The sequence below is a fragment of the Quercus suber genome, unplaced genomic scaffold (genome assembly GCF_002906115.3).
Source record: "Quercus suber isolate HL8 unplaced genomic scaffold, Cork oak 2.0 scaffold_707, whole genome shotgun sequence".
In the NCBI taxonomy this organism is placed as follows: Eukaryota; Viridiplantae; Streptophyta; class Magnoliopsida; order Fagales; family Fagaceae; genus Quercus; species Quercus suber.
The window spans coordinates 333087-351788 of record NW_027070148.1 but is presented as its reverse complement, the minus strand read 5'-3'; the positions used below and the strand labels follow the sequence as shown (position 1 = coordinate 351788).

The 18702-nt window shown below is 35.4% G+C and overlaps 1 protein-coding gene across 1 annotated transcript; it reads right to left on the bottom strand.

The window, feature by feature from the left end:
- Positions 1 to 345: 345 nt before the first annotated feature.
- On the bottom strand, positions 346 to 18278 carry LOC111989358 (uncharacterized). Its single transcript, XM_065766462.1, has 12 exons — positions 16894 to 18278; positions 15857 to 15991; positions 15527 to 15671; positions 14323 to 14625; positions 13684 to 13933; positions 9102 to 9268; positions 8872 to 8982; positions 8457 to 8508; positions 8262 to 8371; positions 8044 to 8172; positions 6389 to 6478; positions 346 to 1295 (listed from the first exon to the last, which is right to left on the bottom strand). Exons 1-12 carry the CDS (start codon positions 17832 to 17834, stop codon positions 744 to 746), a joined length of 2985 nt encoding a protein of 994 aa, XP_065622534.1. The 5' UTR covers positions 17835 to 18278; the 3' UTR covers positions 346 to 743.
- Between the last annotated feature and the right edge of the window lie 424 nt (positions 18279 to 18702).

Sequence of the window (18702 nt, the reverse complement as noted above, 5' to 3'; positions counted from 1 at the left end):
TTAGTTTAAATTTCTTTTTAATTTTTTTTATTAATTAAAATACTAACATGTCATTTTTAAAAGCAAAATAAATTTTTTTAATATTATTTTATTTGCCACATCAGCATCCAACATGTCACCTATACACTTCGTTTGCACCTTAGGTTTTTCTATTACTGGATAGATGGTAAGGACCAAAATAAAAATGATTTTTTGAAATTAGGGATTGACTTAAGAGCAAAATCAATTTAGAGACCAAATCAAGAATTGACCCAAAATGTAGAGACCAAAAACGTATTTTCGCCTATTAACTATGCATTTTTATACAACTTTACGTATTCTAATAAAGTAATACAAGTAGAGAGCTTAGAAAAGAATGCAAAGAATTGCATTTATTTATTTATTTATTTTGGGTTAAACTTTGTGAATTCCAAGAGGTAGCTCTGACCTCTGAGGTATATAACTCTGTGTAGTGGTGCATCAATAACCGGGATAAACAATAATGAATATGGAAAGACAAGGTATGTGGAACTTCATATTGGGCAAGAGTTACATTTTTAATATTTGTATGTACCACCATAAAAAATAAAAATTATATATACCACTCTCACAAGTCACAGTACATGTAGGTGGATGGATGTATCTATCTTTCATAACGGGAAAAAAACAGCTATAACGCATACATCACTGGCAACTTAAGCATTAGTAGTGAATTATGCTCCCAACAGTGACTCAAAACTCTTTCCCTTAATAATTATTCAGCATCAGCAACTCTGTGATGAGTCAACTTGGCTCCACAACTGCTCCGCATAAACCTTCTCATCTTCCTTCTCCTCTACAGCATAACTAGTTTCCTCAATTGCTTCCTCCTCATCCTCCTCCTCCTCCTTCCCTTCATCCAAGATCTCTTCCACCATTTCTTCTGTAGCAATTATTTCTGCAAATTTTTCTCTCTCTTGCTTAGTAAGTTCAGTTAAAGCCTCCCTCATAGCCTGCATTGTTGCTGGCCTATCTTTGAAACCATATTTTGGAGCAGGCACAACATAAGGCAAAACAACATCATCCAAGTTTGTACAGTTTTTGCCAGTGTCACCCTTCATCTCTGTTGGGGGAAAGATGAATATGATCCCAAGTTCATAGTTGCATATGTGAAGCCTCAAACCCAAAGAGGAGTTGCCCTTCTCAAGTCTATTGGCTTGACTACCTGAATTGGAAATTGGTCGTCCCCAAGCAGCTGCACTGAAATTATGTGACCCACAGTAAACCCAACCAGAGGAAGGTGCATCCATCTTAGACTGGAAGCGTCTCCGTGCCACCTGCTTACACATTATCATTTACTTTTTATATACACCAATGTCTACAAGCATTAGATGATATCAACAAAGGTGACCACAATTTTGAGGATCGAACCAATACTTGAACATAAGATAAAATGCAAACTTCAAGTTAAAGATGCAACTCAAAGAGGTGCATTCTTACTTTACTTCATGTAATTGCACTGACAGCAGTGTATGATATGCGTATGCTTTGTTATTCTTCCTTTACACACTGATTAAAACATTAAGCAGAAACTGAATCCTTTCTGCACCTGATTTGATGTTGAAAATTTAAAATGTAGATAACATAAAAATGAAAGGACAACATGATGAGGACGGAAATTGAGAATGAAGAAATCACGGCCACAGAAGCAGAATTAGGGATTACTTCAGAATGAAGTATATAAAGAAATATTATTTTACCCAAAAAAAAGATGACAGCTCATGGGGTTGGAGGAAAAAAACTCCATTTGAGGAAAGAAGGCTGCTTTTGAAGCTTCAAGTAGGGGATGGTGAACATATTTTCAAGTGGCATGACCATTTGCATCCAAATGGCATTGCTAGAAAACTATAGTTATAGAATCATATATGACTCGATAAGTAATTCCTCCACAAAATTGTCAGGTTTTATCTCTAATGGGCACTAGAATTGGCATAATGCAAGATCAGATGAATTAATTAGTATTCAAGTATCGCAGTGACGCAGTGTTGGTAAAAGTGTAGGCCATACTTAAGTGCAAATGCATCCTGGAGCCTAGGGGCAAATTGCAAGCGCACACCTAATTGAAATAAAGCGTGCATTTTTTGAAATATAATGTAGTAAATTTGAAATCAATTATTAATGAAATATGACAATCAGGTAATCAACGAATCATATAAAACTGAAATATAGCATTTTAAAGAAGAAAGGACAACATGATGAAGATGGAAAGTGACAGTGAAGAAATCAGTGCCAAGAAGCAGCATTGGGAAATACTTCAGAATGAAGCATATAGTAGCAAATATATATGTGTGTGTGTTGGTTTCAAGTTATATTTGGTGTAACTTTAAGCAATGTTACACTTTTTTAATTGGATGCATGTGTGTGTGTGTATTTTTTCTTTTCCTTTTTCTTTTTTGAAGGGATAACAGTTCATGGGGTTGTAGAAAGATACTCTGTTTGAGGAAGGAAGTGAAGCCACTTTTAAAGCATCAAGTAGGGGATGGTAAACATATTTTCATGCAGCATGACCATTGGCATCTAGATGGGAAATTGCTGGAAAGCTATGGCCATAGAATCAAATATGACCCAGCAAGTAATTCTTCCGCAAAATTTTCAAGTTTTATCCTTGAATGGGCCCTGGAATTGGCCTACTGCTAGATCAGAGGAAGTAGTTAGTGTTCAAAAAAGGTTGACATTCCTTTGTGGGGTATGGCAGTGTTGGTAAAACCGTGGGCCACGCTTAAGCACAAATGCATCTTGGAGTCAAGGAGCAAAGTGCAAATGCAGACCTAATCGAAGTAATGTGCAAATTTTAAGAAATATATATAATTTAGTAAATTTGACGCAATTATTTCTGGACAATACGACAATCAAATAATTATTTCTTCAATTAAGAGAAGCAAAGAGAATAGTAAGCAACAGAATAATAGGAATTCTCTTATCCCATTGGGAAGGATCAACTAATCCAACAAAATTGAAAGATAGCATTTTATATAATTCTATTGTGATTAACAAAATATACACAACCATGATATTTGATAGATAAGATATAAATATTTGTTTTTTCATGAGTAAATTTCTTATTTGATGAAAAGGGAGATTTAAAAAAAAAATTTGAAAAACAAAAAGAAACTAACCACTAGATTAAGAGAGAGAGAGAGAGACGTTGTAATGGGAAAAGGGAAACCTTGCCATTGGCTTGGGAGTTTTCCATATGGTGTTGTGTGGTGGTGGGACAGGTTAGGGGTGATCTTTATGTATAATATATCATACACAAAATTGATTAGTGTACAAGAAATCAAGAGTGTATATTAATACCAGTAAGATCTCGTGATTACATTTAACAACTGATTTGTTTTTTTTTTTTTAAAGGATGTACCCAATGCATAGAGCTCCCACTTTTGCAAGGTTTGAGAGAGGTCATGGTAGACAGTTTTACCCCCAATTTAGTTTGGAGAGGCTGATTCCTGTTATCGAAACTGCGACTTGTTGCTTTTGGTATAAGGCACTAGCTATCACAACAAGCCCTGATCTCTAATAACTGATTTTTTTATTTAAATACTTTTTTAATTAAAAAAAGAAAAAGAAAAGTGTGCTCCACGGTTGTTGAAAAAGCTCCAAAAAGTGCATCATAGATGCACTTATGCAAATACATTTTGCTTTAGAAGCAAAGGGTGTTAAAGGCCTATTGCTTTGCGCTTTTACCAACATAAGGGCAAAAACAAAGTAGAGTGGCTGTTTGCTGCAAACAAGTACAACTGCAAACCTCTAAACCCCAGAAAAACTGTGAATCCATGCATATAATTCTTCAAAAACAAAATATTATGGGTAGTAGTTGAACAAGAAGGCAAGCATCTGGCTTACCAGACCAACCCAAATAAAATAAGTGAGCCTGCTGGAATGAAACACGCAACTTAGGATTCTAAAACTGACCCAAAATTTTAAGGACTAACCATTTTGTTGGGTAACTTGGTGTTTGAGCATATATTGGGGATATTGGCTTTTTCCAACAGTGATACTGTGGAAACAAGCTCATTGATAGCAATGAAGGCAGAGGAGAACGAGGGAATGACACGAGGTTGAGTCGACTATTGACAAGCAGGCTAACGAAATCTCGACGAAGGAGAGTCAAGGGGATAAAGCGCAGTGGTGAGGGAGACCCAAAGAGTAGCAGGCAGTCCACTTGGTGGATCAATCCCTTCCCTGAGCCACGAAATTGACCTAGGCCTTGGGTCAACCAAGACCCCAATTAACTCAAAGTGATCCTGGGTTTGCAATCGAACCTAGAGTACTGCTTGGTGATGAAAGCTTCATTCACGATTACCGAGCCCCTCAATAATCACACCATTGTCTGGTTGCGAAGTTGGGGAGATCAAATTATTGGAATGCTTTCTGGGGAGTGCATTTGACGATTTAGCAGGAAAGGATGACATCAGCCCATTGTGCTGTGAATAGTGTTTTTTAGAACTGGGGGCATGCATAATAAAATTGTCTTTTTGAAGCTGTGAATTCTTATATGGAACTTTCAAGGACCGCAACAAGAGAGCAGTGGTGAAGAACGTGATTAAGGAGTAGAAATGTAATTTAGTTTGCTTACAACAGAAAAAGATTCATAAAATGGAGCAGTATATTTTTAGAACTTAGAAGCCTTTGGGTAACCCTTTTATAGACTAGGTGGCGGTACAAGCTTTGCATACTGCAAGGGAACATACTGCTAATGTGGGATAGAAGGGTGTTGGACAAAATTGAGGCTTCAGTGGGCATGTTCTTTGTATCTTATTGAAGAATGTGGAGGATGGCTTCAAGTAGGCTTATACCAGGGTGTACAGCCAAAATGAGGATAATCTCAGAAATGGTTGTTCAACTGTTCAACATCAGAGGCACCAGAATTGGGATCAGTTGATTGTTCTATAGGATTTCTACCATGCCCTCAACCAGCCATTTTCACAGAAATCACACCTTAGAATCCCTCGGGCTCTGATACCAAATAATGCAATCCACAGTACCCAAAGACCTGTTGGAACTTGGAACTGATAAAGGGCAAGAAATAGGAAAATAGAAGTACATGAAAAGACACATCCAAAGTAGAGCTATAGAATAATTCTCTCAAATAGATAAATTAATCAGCACAGATTGCTTTACATTAGCCAGATCTAACTTCTATAGCACTGAATTCTCTAGGACAGCTTGCATAATAACTAATCCCTAATTCCAAAAGCATGAAGCCAAAAGGTCAGTAAGCTTTCTTGACTCACATTAAGATTTAAGACTTACTAGTAACTCTGCAAAAATACTTCCCAAAACAGGATAAATAGTAATTCTGCAAAAATACTTAAGACATCCTTCTTGATCATATCAAGCTGGCTGCATCACAGCTTGAATCTGATCTGGTTTGCACTTTAATGAAACTTTTTTCATATTATATAAAAAAAGAATATATACATACGTACATATATATATATATAAAATATAAAAATAAAAGATGATGATGGTCAGATTATAAAGATTGCAAGGAAACCAGAGCTTACAACAGAAAATGACAGGTGAACACAACTAGATCCCAATAAGTACATGAGAGATTCAGCATAAGAATAAGCAAATATGACTGATAATCATTAGAGAAGATGCAGTGCATATCTAGCATCATCATTTATTTTTTGCAGAAGCAAAGTCAGTCTTAAATTCTCAGCTGTCATGGAAAAATAAAGGATTATGGTAAGTTGGACTTTTAAAAGGAGAGAGAAAGGAAGCAAGTTATAAAACTCATGGTCCAGGATTAAATCATCTTACTCTTGTACAGTCACTAAAAATGAGACTAAAGAAGAGGATTCTGGGGCTATCAGTTGCAATGGCCCCTTGGGATATGAAGAACCCCCCACCCAATATAGGATTTCATACATATAACCTTTTATTTTTAGAATTTTCACAGGGGGGCACCCTTGCCAAAAAATTAGCTGGCTCTGCCACTGATGGCTACAATGAAAGAAAAAAGGGCACAAAGCTTTATGTTCCAGAATATTCAAAGTTAATTACGCATTAATGCTAAAAGGTTCTATATTACATTCCTAAAACAAGCATTCTATGCCACACATTCTTCCAGCAGCTGCCTAATTCATCTCATGACTTATTTTGAGTTACCCAATCTTATTTCATAAGAGTAGAAATGGTTGAGGGTTCATACAAATAATAGTTGGAGAATAAGACATCCTCTCAACCATAAACTTATTTATTGTACTAATATAAATACAACATGACCTCTTCAAAGCATCAACTTTCATGATAATGCCACATCAAAAGATTAAAAAAAGAAAAAGGAAAACAGATACCAAATTCATAACATTTTCAATAAAAACAAAAATTCAATTCATTTAAAATGAGGAAATATTCTTACCTTGACATGCATTGGATGTCCTACTCTATTGTGGGGATGAGGAACAGCATCGTGAAGTATGTTTGCAGTCCTCAACCTTTGCCATGTTCTCTATTTAGAAAATTACAAATGAACAAACTTAGGATAAAATGTATGACTGATTAAAAGGAAAGACACTAGACATAGACTGCTCACATATGTTTACAAACCTGAAATATAATGGTGGTCACAACCATCTATCATATTCATACCCCCTCCATCCTAGATTATTCATTCACTATTAAATTTTGAGAAGTCCCAAAATATTGTCTACTTTGAAAAGCCAATAGATACAATTTTCATCACTTTCCTAAATTACCGTAATACCGTTTATTTTATTTGAAAAGTTAATACTTCATTGCTTTAAGTTTAACATAAAACAGGCAATTTTGGAAACTAATAACTTTTTAATTCAAAGACAATGCATTAAATGATGCCCCTTAAAAGCATGGATTTTTTAAGGTGGATAAACAAAATGAGAAGGAAGAAGTATTTTAATATGCACTTTTTGATACTTCATTTAAAAATAAAAAATAGACTCCGAAATATAAGATGTGTTAAGCATATTTTTGTGTTCCAAAATTTTAAAAATTCAACATTTTGAAAACTGAATCTATCCCTCAATTCAAAAGTCTCTCAATGTACGTAACAACGGAAAATTATTAGATACTCTAGAAGTGAAATAACATGGTAGTCCACTCCAATAAATGCATGATTTTGAATATAAAAATATGACATGGACTAAAGAAGAAATATGAAAAGGTCAAATCTTATATTTGGCTTGTATTTATTGATGACGAATACCATGTCTACTATTTCAATTTACCTAATAATTACTCAACAACAACAACCAAGCCTTAATCCCAAAACTTTGGAGTAGACTTTAGATCCTTAAGAAACTAATCACAATCGGCCACATAAGAGAACATATAAATTCGCATTAAATTTATGTAACAATAAAAGTGAGAAACAAATGTAAAAGATAAAAAGAGACCCCCTAATTAAATTTATCTTCTTTTTTGCGATTTTAAGAAACTCCGAGAAAATATTACATTATGGTATTCTTTCTTACAAATTGGTAAAGATAATCGAATTATGAGTGTAAGTTATATGTTAGAACACAAGCTGTACGGCCAGTCTTCTGAGAAATATGGAAAATTCTACGTACAAACTTATATGTAACATACTAATGTATCATGTGCGAGATATAATTAATAACTATGGATATTCCAATCAAATGAACAGTTGATTATACTAATCATCATGGATTAGACAATATGGAAATTAGTTTATAGGTGCATAAACAAAAAGGAGGAGAATCTTCTGCAATTTTAATATAGGCTTTTTCAGGTATATGGGAGTATTAAGCTTGAAATATAAAGATAATTATGATATCCCGTTCCCTCTCTTTTCCTAGGATCCCATCCAACTTGTAGCTGCCAATGCCTTTAAATGCAGCCATAAGACCAGCTTATTGATCAACCAGGACTCAACCCCAACATAGCCCATTTTTGTTTGGTAAGTTATAAATGCATCTTGTGGGCCTTGAACCCATAACCTCACCCATTTAATGCTCGACTTATAAACAGGATAGTAAAAAGAAAATCAGATAAATAATCTATTGAGAGCTGTCATACCTCTGAGAAGCAAAGAACGTGTTTTGAAGGCAAGATTCCATTACATGCATTTTTCACCCGTTCAATTGTGGGAAAAATGATCCTGATGGATGGACATTTTGATTCTTGACTAGCACTCCAGCAGCCCCACTATCAAGAGTACAAGTGAACAGCTAAAATCAATGTATCTTCAAATTGTCAAGCATGTCTATAGAAAATCAAAAAAGTTAATAAGTCACCTCTGGATCGGACTCTTCAGACTCAAAGGATTGCAATGATCTCTTTCCAGAAGCTGCTGAGAATGCAGCTAGAAATTGTGAACTCATTGATGACCCAATGGAGGATGCACCTTAAAAAAGAAGAAGAAAATGTTAGAAAGGAAATATTTTAAAAAACTTTGGCATAAAAATTAAAATTGCGCAAAATACACTTACCATAGATAAAATCAGACTCTAATGATTCTGGCCATCTATATTGACCTAAGACCTAGTAGAAATGAAGCAAATTAGAAGATATATATCAAGTCTTCCGAAAATAATGTAACAGAATAGAGGTTCACCAAACCGAACTGATTGATGCAACCAACTTATTAATCAAGCAAATTCTTTGGGTTGTTTTAATTATTTAGGACACCAGATCTAAGAACTCCATTGTCTGAAACAATGGATTTACAAATTTAAAGATACTTGCCACCATTTTGAAGTCTCAAACCAACGCAATTTGTTTCAAAGCCTCACTAGAAAATTTAAACATGTTCTGTGTCAACTATTAAAAGGGGTAAGTCATCACATTTCTAAGCCCCCCATTGTTCTTCATTCCAAAAAAACCTCATCTAGAATTTACCATTACCTCCTGCAATCGCCATAGGCCTGAACACCTTCGAACTGAAGCAATGAGAGAGCATAATGAAATCACATGTTCAGGTTGCATCATTCTTGATATATCTTGAAAATGAGGCCCCTGCACAAGTCAACACCTTGTCTTTTGTAGATACTTCAAAACTGAAAATGCCACCATTTATATAAAGCTGCAAGTTGCATATCAAATAAAATGTCCAATAAATAGCAGAAATAGCATGCCTGAGACACATGCAGTATCAATTGTACTTTCACACTGTTTCTGCCTAAAGCAGCTGCAAGGGCTTCTTTAGGACAAACATATCCAGAGAATCTGAAGAATCCAATATCCCACAGTGGAGAAACCCACTTTGCAACATTTCTAGGCAGAAAGCCAAGCTGCATGCAATCTAGTGCAAGAACCAAAGAAATTGGTTAGCTAACAACATGAATAATTATAATTTTAAACACACATTGAAGAAAGATAAAGATAACAGTAATGACAAATATGCTAACAAGAAAAACTATCCTGAGCTAGGATAAGAACATCCATAGCTTCACTTCCACATAATCACTTAAATAAAATTACATTTACCACAAAAAAACAAAACAGAAACAAAAACAAAAATGCTTTATTGCACATCAAAGGGGGAGCCCAATTATTCAGGCAACTGCTTCTGATGCGAAGACACAAGAAGACTTTTATTTAAGGGCAAATTACAACTTACACATTTGTGGTTTGGCCAAAATTTAAGTTGTCTACCTGTGGTTTGAAATTTGGCCCTTTGCCCATCTAGGGTCCGCTCCGTTAGGGGTCAGTAACCCACTTCTATACTTTCTCCATTAAAAAATAAATAAATAAATAAATAAAACAAGATCAAAGAGTGGCTCTTTGTAAAAATTGGTTCAAGAACTTCAATGGAACACAAAAACTGGCAATTTAGGCTTGTAAAGATGATGTTTTATTTTATCTCTCTATCATATCAATTTGTACCAACAGGATATTTATCTCTCTCTCACAAGGTAACCATATCTCTCCCTCTCTCTCTCTCCTACATACAGCCAAACAGGACTGGCCGAAAGCCTCAAAGGCTTGTTCTCCGTTGCTTATCGCCACTGCCACCAACAGCAGTGGCATTCCCTTCCCCCCATCTGTTAAAACCCGATCTCTCCCATGCTGACCCAAACCCGTGGTGGGCCTCCTTCCTCCGCCTCTTTCCTCAAGCTTTCCCTCTCTATCTCTGCTTTCTTTCTCCGATTTGGCATTAGAAGGGGAAACGACATGAATGTTAGATTTGTGTTGTTGAAGGCGTGTAATGTGAAGATCAGGTTGTGTTGAGGTGGTGTCTTATCCTCAATAGTATCAATAGGAATTTGGAGCACAATCTGCTACAAGGACCACCTGGAATTTTTTGGTTTCCATTTGAGTGTGTTCTAATTTTGATGGGCACAAAACACACATTTGTTCAGTTCACAATGCTATTGCTAAGTACTTTCACTTCTTATTTTTGTTTTCATTTGACTAGATCATTAGATGATGTAAAAAGTTTGGATTTTTTAAGTGGGTTTGTTGTTTTTGTTTAGAGAAAGGTATTGGGATTTTTTTAGTGGGTTTGTTGTTTTGTTAAGAGAAAAGATGGAGGGTTGGAGGAAGGAATAGAGAGGTGGGGTTGGAGTTTCAGGTTTCATGTTTCATTCTTCTTCACTGATTTTGTCTAATTTTCCATCCATTATCTCTGATTAGTGATTATTTTTTGTGTTTGGCTAGTTCTGTTGTATTGTTGTTCTAATTTGTATGAAAGGTTGGTAGGTTTTAGATATGTATAATTGTTGTAGAGAGTGTTAGCATTAGCTAGAATAGTTCAATTGGATAATTTTTGTGTTCTATTGAAGTTCTTGAGCAAGTTTCTAAATTTTTAAAAAGCCACTCTTTGATCTTGTTTTCTTTGGTTTTGTTATATTTTTTATGTTTTTATCAGGGAAAGTCCAAAGGTGGGTTGCGGACCCCTAACAAAATGGACCTTAGGTAGTCAAAGTGCCAAATTTTAAACCACAGGTAGGCAACTTAAATTTTGAACAACCACAAGTAGTTAAGTTGTAATTTTCCCATTATTTAAATTTAGTACTCCCTCCATCCCAATTTATTTGTCATTTATTCCATTTTGAGATGTCCCAAAATATTCTTCTGTTATTAAAAACCATTAATTTACTAATGTTCCTATTATGACTCTACATTATTTCCAAAATCTTTTTTGATAAATTTATTTAAGGGTAGTTTTGGAAACTTATACATTTTTATACAGCAAACAAGATAACAAATGATGTTCCCTTTATAAATTAGATTTTTGAAACGGGACAAACAAATTGGGACAGAAGGAGTATTATCTATGTTTTCCAGTCAATTGTATTTTTATGTGAAATCCTAGTAGTTTATTACACTATTAGTATTTTAATTTTTGGAAGCAATGTTATTTTTGTAATAAGGTAATAAGGGTTTCCTAATTTGAACTAGAGTTTAGTTCTCCCAATATAACCAATCTATTGTACCCCTTTTGAAATTAGTTGATATTTTGATAAATGAAAAAAATGGCCTTTTGGTTTATTTGGTACTGACTGCTAGTAGTTCTCCCGCTTGGTGTTGACTCCAAGCCAGGCCTTGGTACTGACTCCTAGATCATATTCCTTTATTTTCCTATCTTATAATTTTACTGTTCAATTGCTCTGATTGCCCTGCATCAGCTTCTCTTTAGTGCCATGTGAGAGCCTCAGTCATGATAAAGGCAAGTGTTTTCTAATGTTATTCTCGTTCAAGGGGACAATAGCACCTAAATCTTAGGCAGCATGGAAATCATAACACCTCAGAGGCGCTTTTACCTTTATCCCAGATTATCTTCTAATCGAAGCCTACTGCAACTAAGCCCCACCAGAGAGCAGTCCATACACAAGAAATACCTACTACATAAAGATAATGATAAGCATTTAGCAGTCGAGTTATTAATGTACCTCCCTTACAGTGATCCCCAACGGCTACTGGTGATATGCCTATTATATTGAGAAATTATATCCAATACACCTATTGTTATTGTGCAATGGAAAACACCCAAAATCATGATAGAAACGCAACAGAGAACCCTTTTTTTAATCATTATAAATTAGTTTCACAGAACAACAGGGGAAAGCCATAGTAAACAGAACACACATACGCACCACTTCCTCCCCCCACCCCCTCTCTCTCTCTTCCCACCTATATTTTGCAGGCAGAAAAAATCAGTACCAAGCATGAAGAAGAAGAGAGAGAAGAAACAAAATCTAGGTAGACTGAGAGCCAATAAAATAAAATTTTCAAGCACTCAACACAGCCAAATACAATTCCCTTATGAAATCCGAAACTCAAAGACCAAACCAAAAAAACACACATCCTCTCCTATTGACCAGTCTAATACCCACTTATTTTCTTTCCTTATTTCCTATTCCTGCTTTTGTGGCTAACCGAATTGAGAAACTTCAGAGGGATTTTTTATGGGGTGGCATTGGTGATGAACCAAAATTCCATTTGGTTAAATGGGCTACTGTTTGCACTCCCATTGTTTCAGGTGGTTTGGAGATAAGAAAGGTAAGACTTTTTAATGAAGCTTTGCTTGGGAAGTGGCTATGGAGATTTGGGATGGAGAGGGCTGCCCTTTGGAGGCAAGTGATAGCCATGAAATATGGTTGTGAATGGGGTAGTTGGTGTACTAGGCCTACTAATGGTCCATATGGTGTTGGCTTGTGGAAAAATATTAGTCGGGGATGGCCTACTTTCTCTCACCACATTCTATATGATATTGGGGATAGGTCTAGGGTGAAATTTTGGCAAGACCGTTGATGTAGTGAAACATCTCTTGCAGTTAGCTATCCTGAATTGTTTAGATTTTGCCGAGATCAAGAGGTTAGTGTGGCTGAGGTTATGAAGTCTGATAACGGAATCTTGTTTTGGGATGTAAGTTTCTTTAGGGGTGTGTATGCTCGGGAACTAGAGGCACTGGCCAATTTCATGGATACCATATATGGTGTGTCGGTTAGAGGGCTTGGTGAGGATAAGATGTGCTGGAAATCTGTTAGAGAGAAGGGCTTCACAATTAGGGATGATTACAATTTCTTAGTGGGCTCTAATGACTATTGCTTTCCTTGGAAAAGCATTTGGAAGCAGAAGATTCCTTCTCAAGTAGCTTTCTTTGTTTGGACCGTTGCTTTAGGGAAATGCTTAACGATTGACAACTTACAAAGAAGGAAGGTTAGGATATTAGACCGGTGCTACATGTGCAAGTGTAATGGAGAATCGGTTGATCATCTTTTTCTTCATTGTCTGGTTGCAATGGATATGTGGGCTATGGTGTTTGGGTTGTTTGGAGTGAGTTGGGTTATGCCGCAATCTGTAGTGGGGCTTCTAGCATGTTGGCAAGGCAGTTTTGGCCGTCATCGAAATGAGTATATATGGCTTATGGTTCCCCATTGCTTATTGTGGTCCCTTTGGAGGGAGAGAAATAGTCGGTGCTTTGAAGATAAGGAGAGATTCGTGCTTTGAAAATAAGGAGAGATTCATATCAGACTTGAAGCTATTTTTCTTTAGAACTTTAACGGATTGGTTGGTTGCATTGTGGAACCAATCCTTTTCATCTTTTCTTGATTTCTTAGATTTTTGTAATTTTTGTTCTTGATTGTTTGACCCCTTGTGCACTTCTTGTGTACTAGGGTGTTCCATTTTTTTGAGATCAATAAACTTTTACTTATCAAAAAAAAAAACTATATAGTAGACATGTACTTAATAAAGCATTGTACATCTTACCTCCCTTTGAGAACTCATTGGGATTAGGAACAAAAACGCTCACAGCATTTGCATCTGCAGGCACATTTTTGTTTCTTATTAAAAGAATCTCCAAAACCCCATATGCTTTTTCACAAGATTTCCTCAGAAAAGCAGCCAGTTTCTTAAGCTGTGCACCATTTGAGTCTGCTGCAGTTCGAAAAAGGTGACTTAAACCAACAACAGATGCTTCAACTAAACCAAGGAATTTCACACTAAATGCTTGATTAGCCTGTCATAAGAGCCAAATGACACAATTAAACCCATCTTATCAGACATCCTTCAAACACACACAGTGGCCAAGTCTTTCCAGTTATGAAAAAAAAAAAAAAACTTTCTATGCACAGCACATTTAGAAATAAAATGTGACAAACTTATGATTTAAATACAATAGAATGAAAAAAATATTGGAAAAGCTTGATTGGTATCCAGGATTGAGGTTGATGTTCAACTTCCAAGAAGACACATGAATACAAGAAAAGTCAGAATCTTATAATCAAACAAACCAATAAATCAATACATTATACATGTATAGCTAAACTGATAAGGAGATTTTAACAATTATAAAATCAGCTTTTTACAATTGAGAAACACAAGCACGACACAAATGACAACACTCACAGGTAAGAATTGCATGGTTTCAATCATAGAGGGAACTCTGTCAGAATGAATCCCGGGTACTGAAGCAATTAGATGTCCCTTAGCCCCTCCAAAGTCATACTTTGTCAACTCAACAATCCAATGGGCCTGACTGGGTACGTCAGTCAAAAGCGACGCCATAAATCCAGCCAGCTGAGCAGCAAAATCAGGTTTTGAATCTTTATTTGTATCCCCATGATAAATATGGCTAAAAAGGGATGAATAGTCAGGTGAACTTGTGCGAGGGAAATCTTGCCACCAAACTGTATTTGTCACTCTGTTCCACTGAAAATTCGTAACAACCAATGAGTGACACTACACAAAAGATAAAACATATAGAAATAAATAATAAAACAGTTTTTACCAAGATAACTCAAACTAAAATTAACATGAGAAAATAGAACTGCAAAAATATAAATCAGTCTCCATTACCAAAGGCTTTCCTTCAAATTGTAAAGCAAGAAACCACACATTCTATTGAAATTTCTAGCATGCTGCAAACAAAAATGGCACATATCAATTGCAAAACGTTAGAGCTTAGCCATTATTATTTTCTTCCAGTTTCTTGTCTTCCAATTTTTCTTTTAATGCATTGCATGTTAACATTTGAATTAACCTGAAAGACTTGAGCATTACACAACAACAAAAAAAAAAATGTTGCATGATTTAATACATATGATAATCCTATCCTCTTCATCACTGGCCTTTCTTGCTCCTCACAAAAATTAAAAACATATGGTGATGCTTGTGCAGTTGACCCTTTTTCATTTATTTGATATAACAATCAAATAGAGACCATCAAGGCCACAATCTTACAAGACATACTTAACATAGTCCTATCAGTTGCCAGATCAGGCAAACACATACAAAATAATTGCATCAAACAAAAAGGGCACAACCAAATCCAGTTTAACTTTCCAGTGAGTTAGATAATGGCTTACAAATCCTCCATAAAAAACTCGGGCAAAAACATTTAAGAGATTAAAACTATTGAACTACAAGGAATATTTCAATAATAAGTGTACAGTATACACAGAGACATTCAAATTCGGTATCATACTTGTTAAGCAGCCACAAAGTACTTGACATATAGTACGGTCTTTCGTTTCACATAACAAAGATTAGCAAAATATGCAACAAACACCTCATAAAACATAAATTAAAAGATCCTTGGCTTAGTATTCACCTGGTTTGCCACTAAATTAGCAGAAGTAATGATAACACGAATACTATCTTGTCTTTGTAAAACAAGCAATTTTGGATGATGGCAAGCAATGCCTTGTTTCTTGCAGTCTTTACCAAAAGCTATAGCCTCAGGGAATGGGGGATACCTATTACAACCATGGACTACATTAGAAAAGTATAAATTATTAATATAAAAGATACACTTTGGCATGCTGCCAAAATCATGAAATCACCCTCCAACCATGGAGTTACCACTTGAGCTGGAGCCCATTGGCATCTGCGCACACATATTTCCTCTTTAAAGAATGAAGAACAAGAGTATGACACTTACACTACAACTAAGTTTGGAAATTCCGGGTATAGAATAGACGATCTTTTATCAGGGCCTGAACTCCAGCATCTCTCAGTGTTATGGCATGCAATTGTAACTGGCAGATGGAAAGGAATCTCACAATATGATAAAAACCTATCATGAAACCTTACTTAGACTTCAAAACAATACACAGAAAAGCAACAGGAGTTAACACATAATATAAAAATGGAAACCAAAAGAAAAAAGGAGCTTAACAGCAATATACACCCAAAATGAATGGGTGCATTATTTAAAATTTTAAACCCAAAAAAAAAAAAAGGTTCAATATACATCCCATGTACTAGGGTTGCGCCCCCTATTTGCGCTTTCTTCAATGAAATTCATTATCACTCATGAAATAGAAAGGGACCATATACATAAAAACGCATAGAGTTTATACCTTGTTTTAGATTAAATCCTAGGTTTTTAATTTTTTTTAAATTGTCCCAAATTTAAGAAAGCATTTCAATTTGAAGTCTTTGTTCATCTCTGTTATTCATTTATGTCTAGGTAATAATTAAACAATTAAAAGTAGGAAACCATTCATTAAACTGTGTATTTCACCTAGGGCTAGGGCTTATTCAGAAATCAAATTGTTAGCCATTGAATAGAAAGGGTAGAGAGAGAAAGCTCTGTTTAAAGTTTAAACTGAGAAAAGTAGAAAACTTCACTTGGAGTGAGAAATTGATTACCAAAAAGAATAAAAACTGATTAGCTAGGTGAAACAATCTCATAAACTGATTATCATCAATTTCTAGTTTTTCTATACTTTGTTACAACCCAAAATAACAGAAATGAATAAACAAATATGGATAGGAGTTATATATTGAGACAATCTCATAAGTTTGGGATTTTGATTGACACAATTAGAAGCCTAACACCAAATCTGTAACAGAAATAAACTCTGAGCCCACTATCTTCAAAACATTAAAAAGTTCAGGAGGTGGGAGCCTTGACTAGACAACATAATATAAAAAAAGAAAAGGCAAAGAATGGAAAGATAAGGGTAATCATACCATAAAATGTCGCTTGTAAATGTCGCAATAAACAATCGTGAGAGGCTTTCCACAGGGTATAGAAGTTCCAGCAAGGAAACAACAGGATGATGACTCAATGGAGTGTGGTCCATAAATTCAAGGCGATTCAAATAAAAATTCTTCCCAGGTGGCGGAACAAAATTGCAGCAAGGTATATTCTGCACAACTCCATCAAAATGAGGAGCATTGTTGTCTTTGCTCAAAGAATTCAATGATGAAATATCAGTCATATTGTCATTGTAAATAGCAGCACCACATAAATGCAAAATGGGGTCATGACTCTGTAATATGTTTCTACAGCGAGTTAGAAGAGAGTTTGCCCTTCCAACTATGGGATTATAAGCGACAATCCTTTTGTTAATTTTCTGATTATTGCTGCACGCTTGTACAACAAGCATATCCTCTTCCACATTATTCTCAAAAACAATGCTTAGAATAATAAAACCAATGCGAAGACGAGAGCAACAAAGACATTGATTTTTGGCGCAAATAAGGAGAACCTCATCGCCTGCAGACAATTCCTCGGGTTTTCCAATCCTAATCCCATTGACAAAAACTCCATTCAAAGAAGACCCGTCAAGAAGATAGAGCTTAAGAAGGGAAGCATCGAAGAGAATGAAGCAATGTTGGTTGCTGACACGGCAGTCATCAAAGACTAAATTGCAGTGGCGAGTGCTGCGACCAATGGTGAAGGGTCGATTTGGCTCAAGAGAGATGGAAATGGAAGAGTGGGATGAAGACTCAGATGTGGAGATGAGAGGTTTGAGATGAAGCAATGCTGCCTTTCCGGATTTGTTTTTCTTACTGGCAGGAGGATGAGGAGGCAAGATCATGCAATAACAACTGCCTCTCTTCTTCTTCTTCTTCTTCTTATTATTATTATTGGTGTTAGTATTGTTTGTACAAGAATAAGAATCCATCCACTAAATGATGAATGATTCGTCTGCCTACTATAACCAAATCTGTGAACTAAAAACAAAGAATAGTCATGGGTTCGGCTTACACTACGAAAAAAGTAACCAAATTAGGCACAGGCATTTGATCGAGCACCTGGAGTGCACCCTCCATAGACATAATTCTTCTTACACATGGCATGGGCTTTGATCAAAATGTTAGAAATAGAAGTAAACACATTGGATACAACCCCAAATTCTAGTTTGACTGTTCTTGAAGTTGAAACCAAACCGTAGCGTAGTGCTTGTTCTGAACCAAAGCGTTGAAAATTTTCTCAGGTGTTGTGCGAATGCGATAATAATAGGGGATTTGGGAGGGAAAAAAAAAGTTAAAATTAACTCCTTCCCTCCACTCACCCCGTATAAATCTAAAAATAAACTAGCCTCCCTTTACGCGTGCGACTCTTTTATGTTTTTTGAAAAAAAATTAATGATTTATATCTATTATAATTTAGTATTATTATATTTTTCAATTACAAAAATACCTCATAGTGTAATGAAAAATTATTTCACTTAAAAGTGTGACGAGTATTATATGTTTGTAAGTGAAATAATTTTTCATCACACTCTTAAATTTTTTTGTTATTGAAAAGTATAGTAATTCCAATTTCTATGAGCTATAAAGTTCACTTAGTGGTGACAACTATGCAGCATAAGTACTGTGGCACTCATCCATATTAAATGTGGATCACTTTATCTTTTCTTTTCAATTATTATTGTTTTGAATAAGGAGTTAACTTATGATTATCCTTATCATTAGGAAGTATTTTGAGTGTGTTAGTATTAGAATTGGATCACTTAGTATTAGAATTGGATCACACTTTTTTTTTTCTTT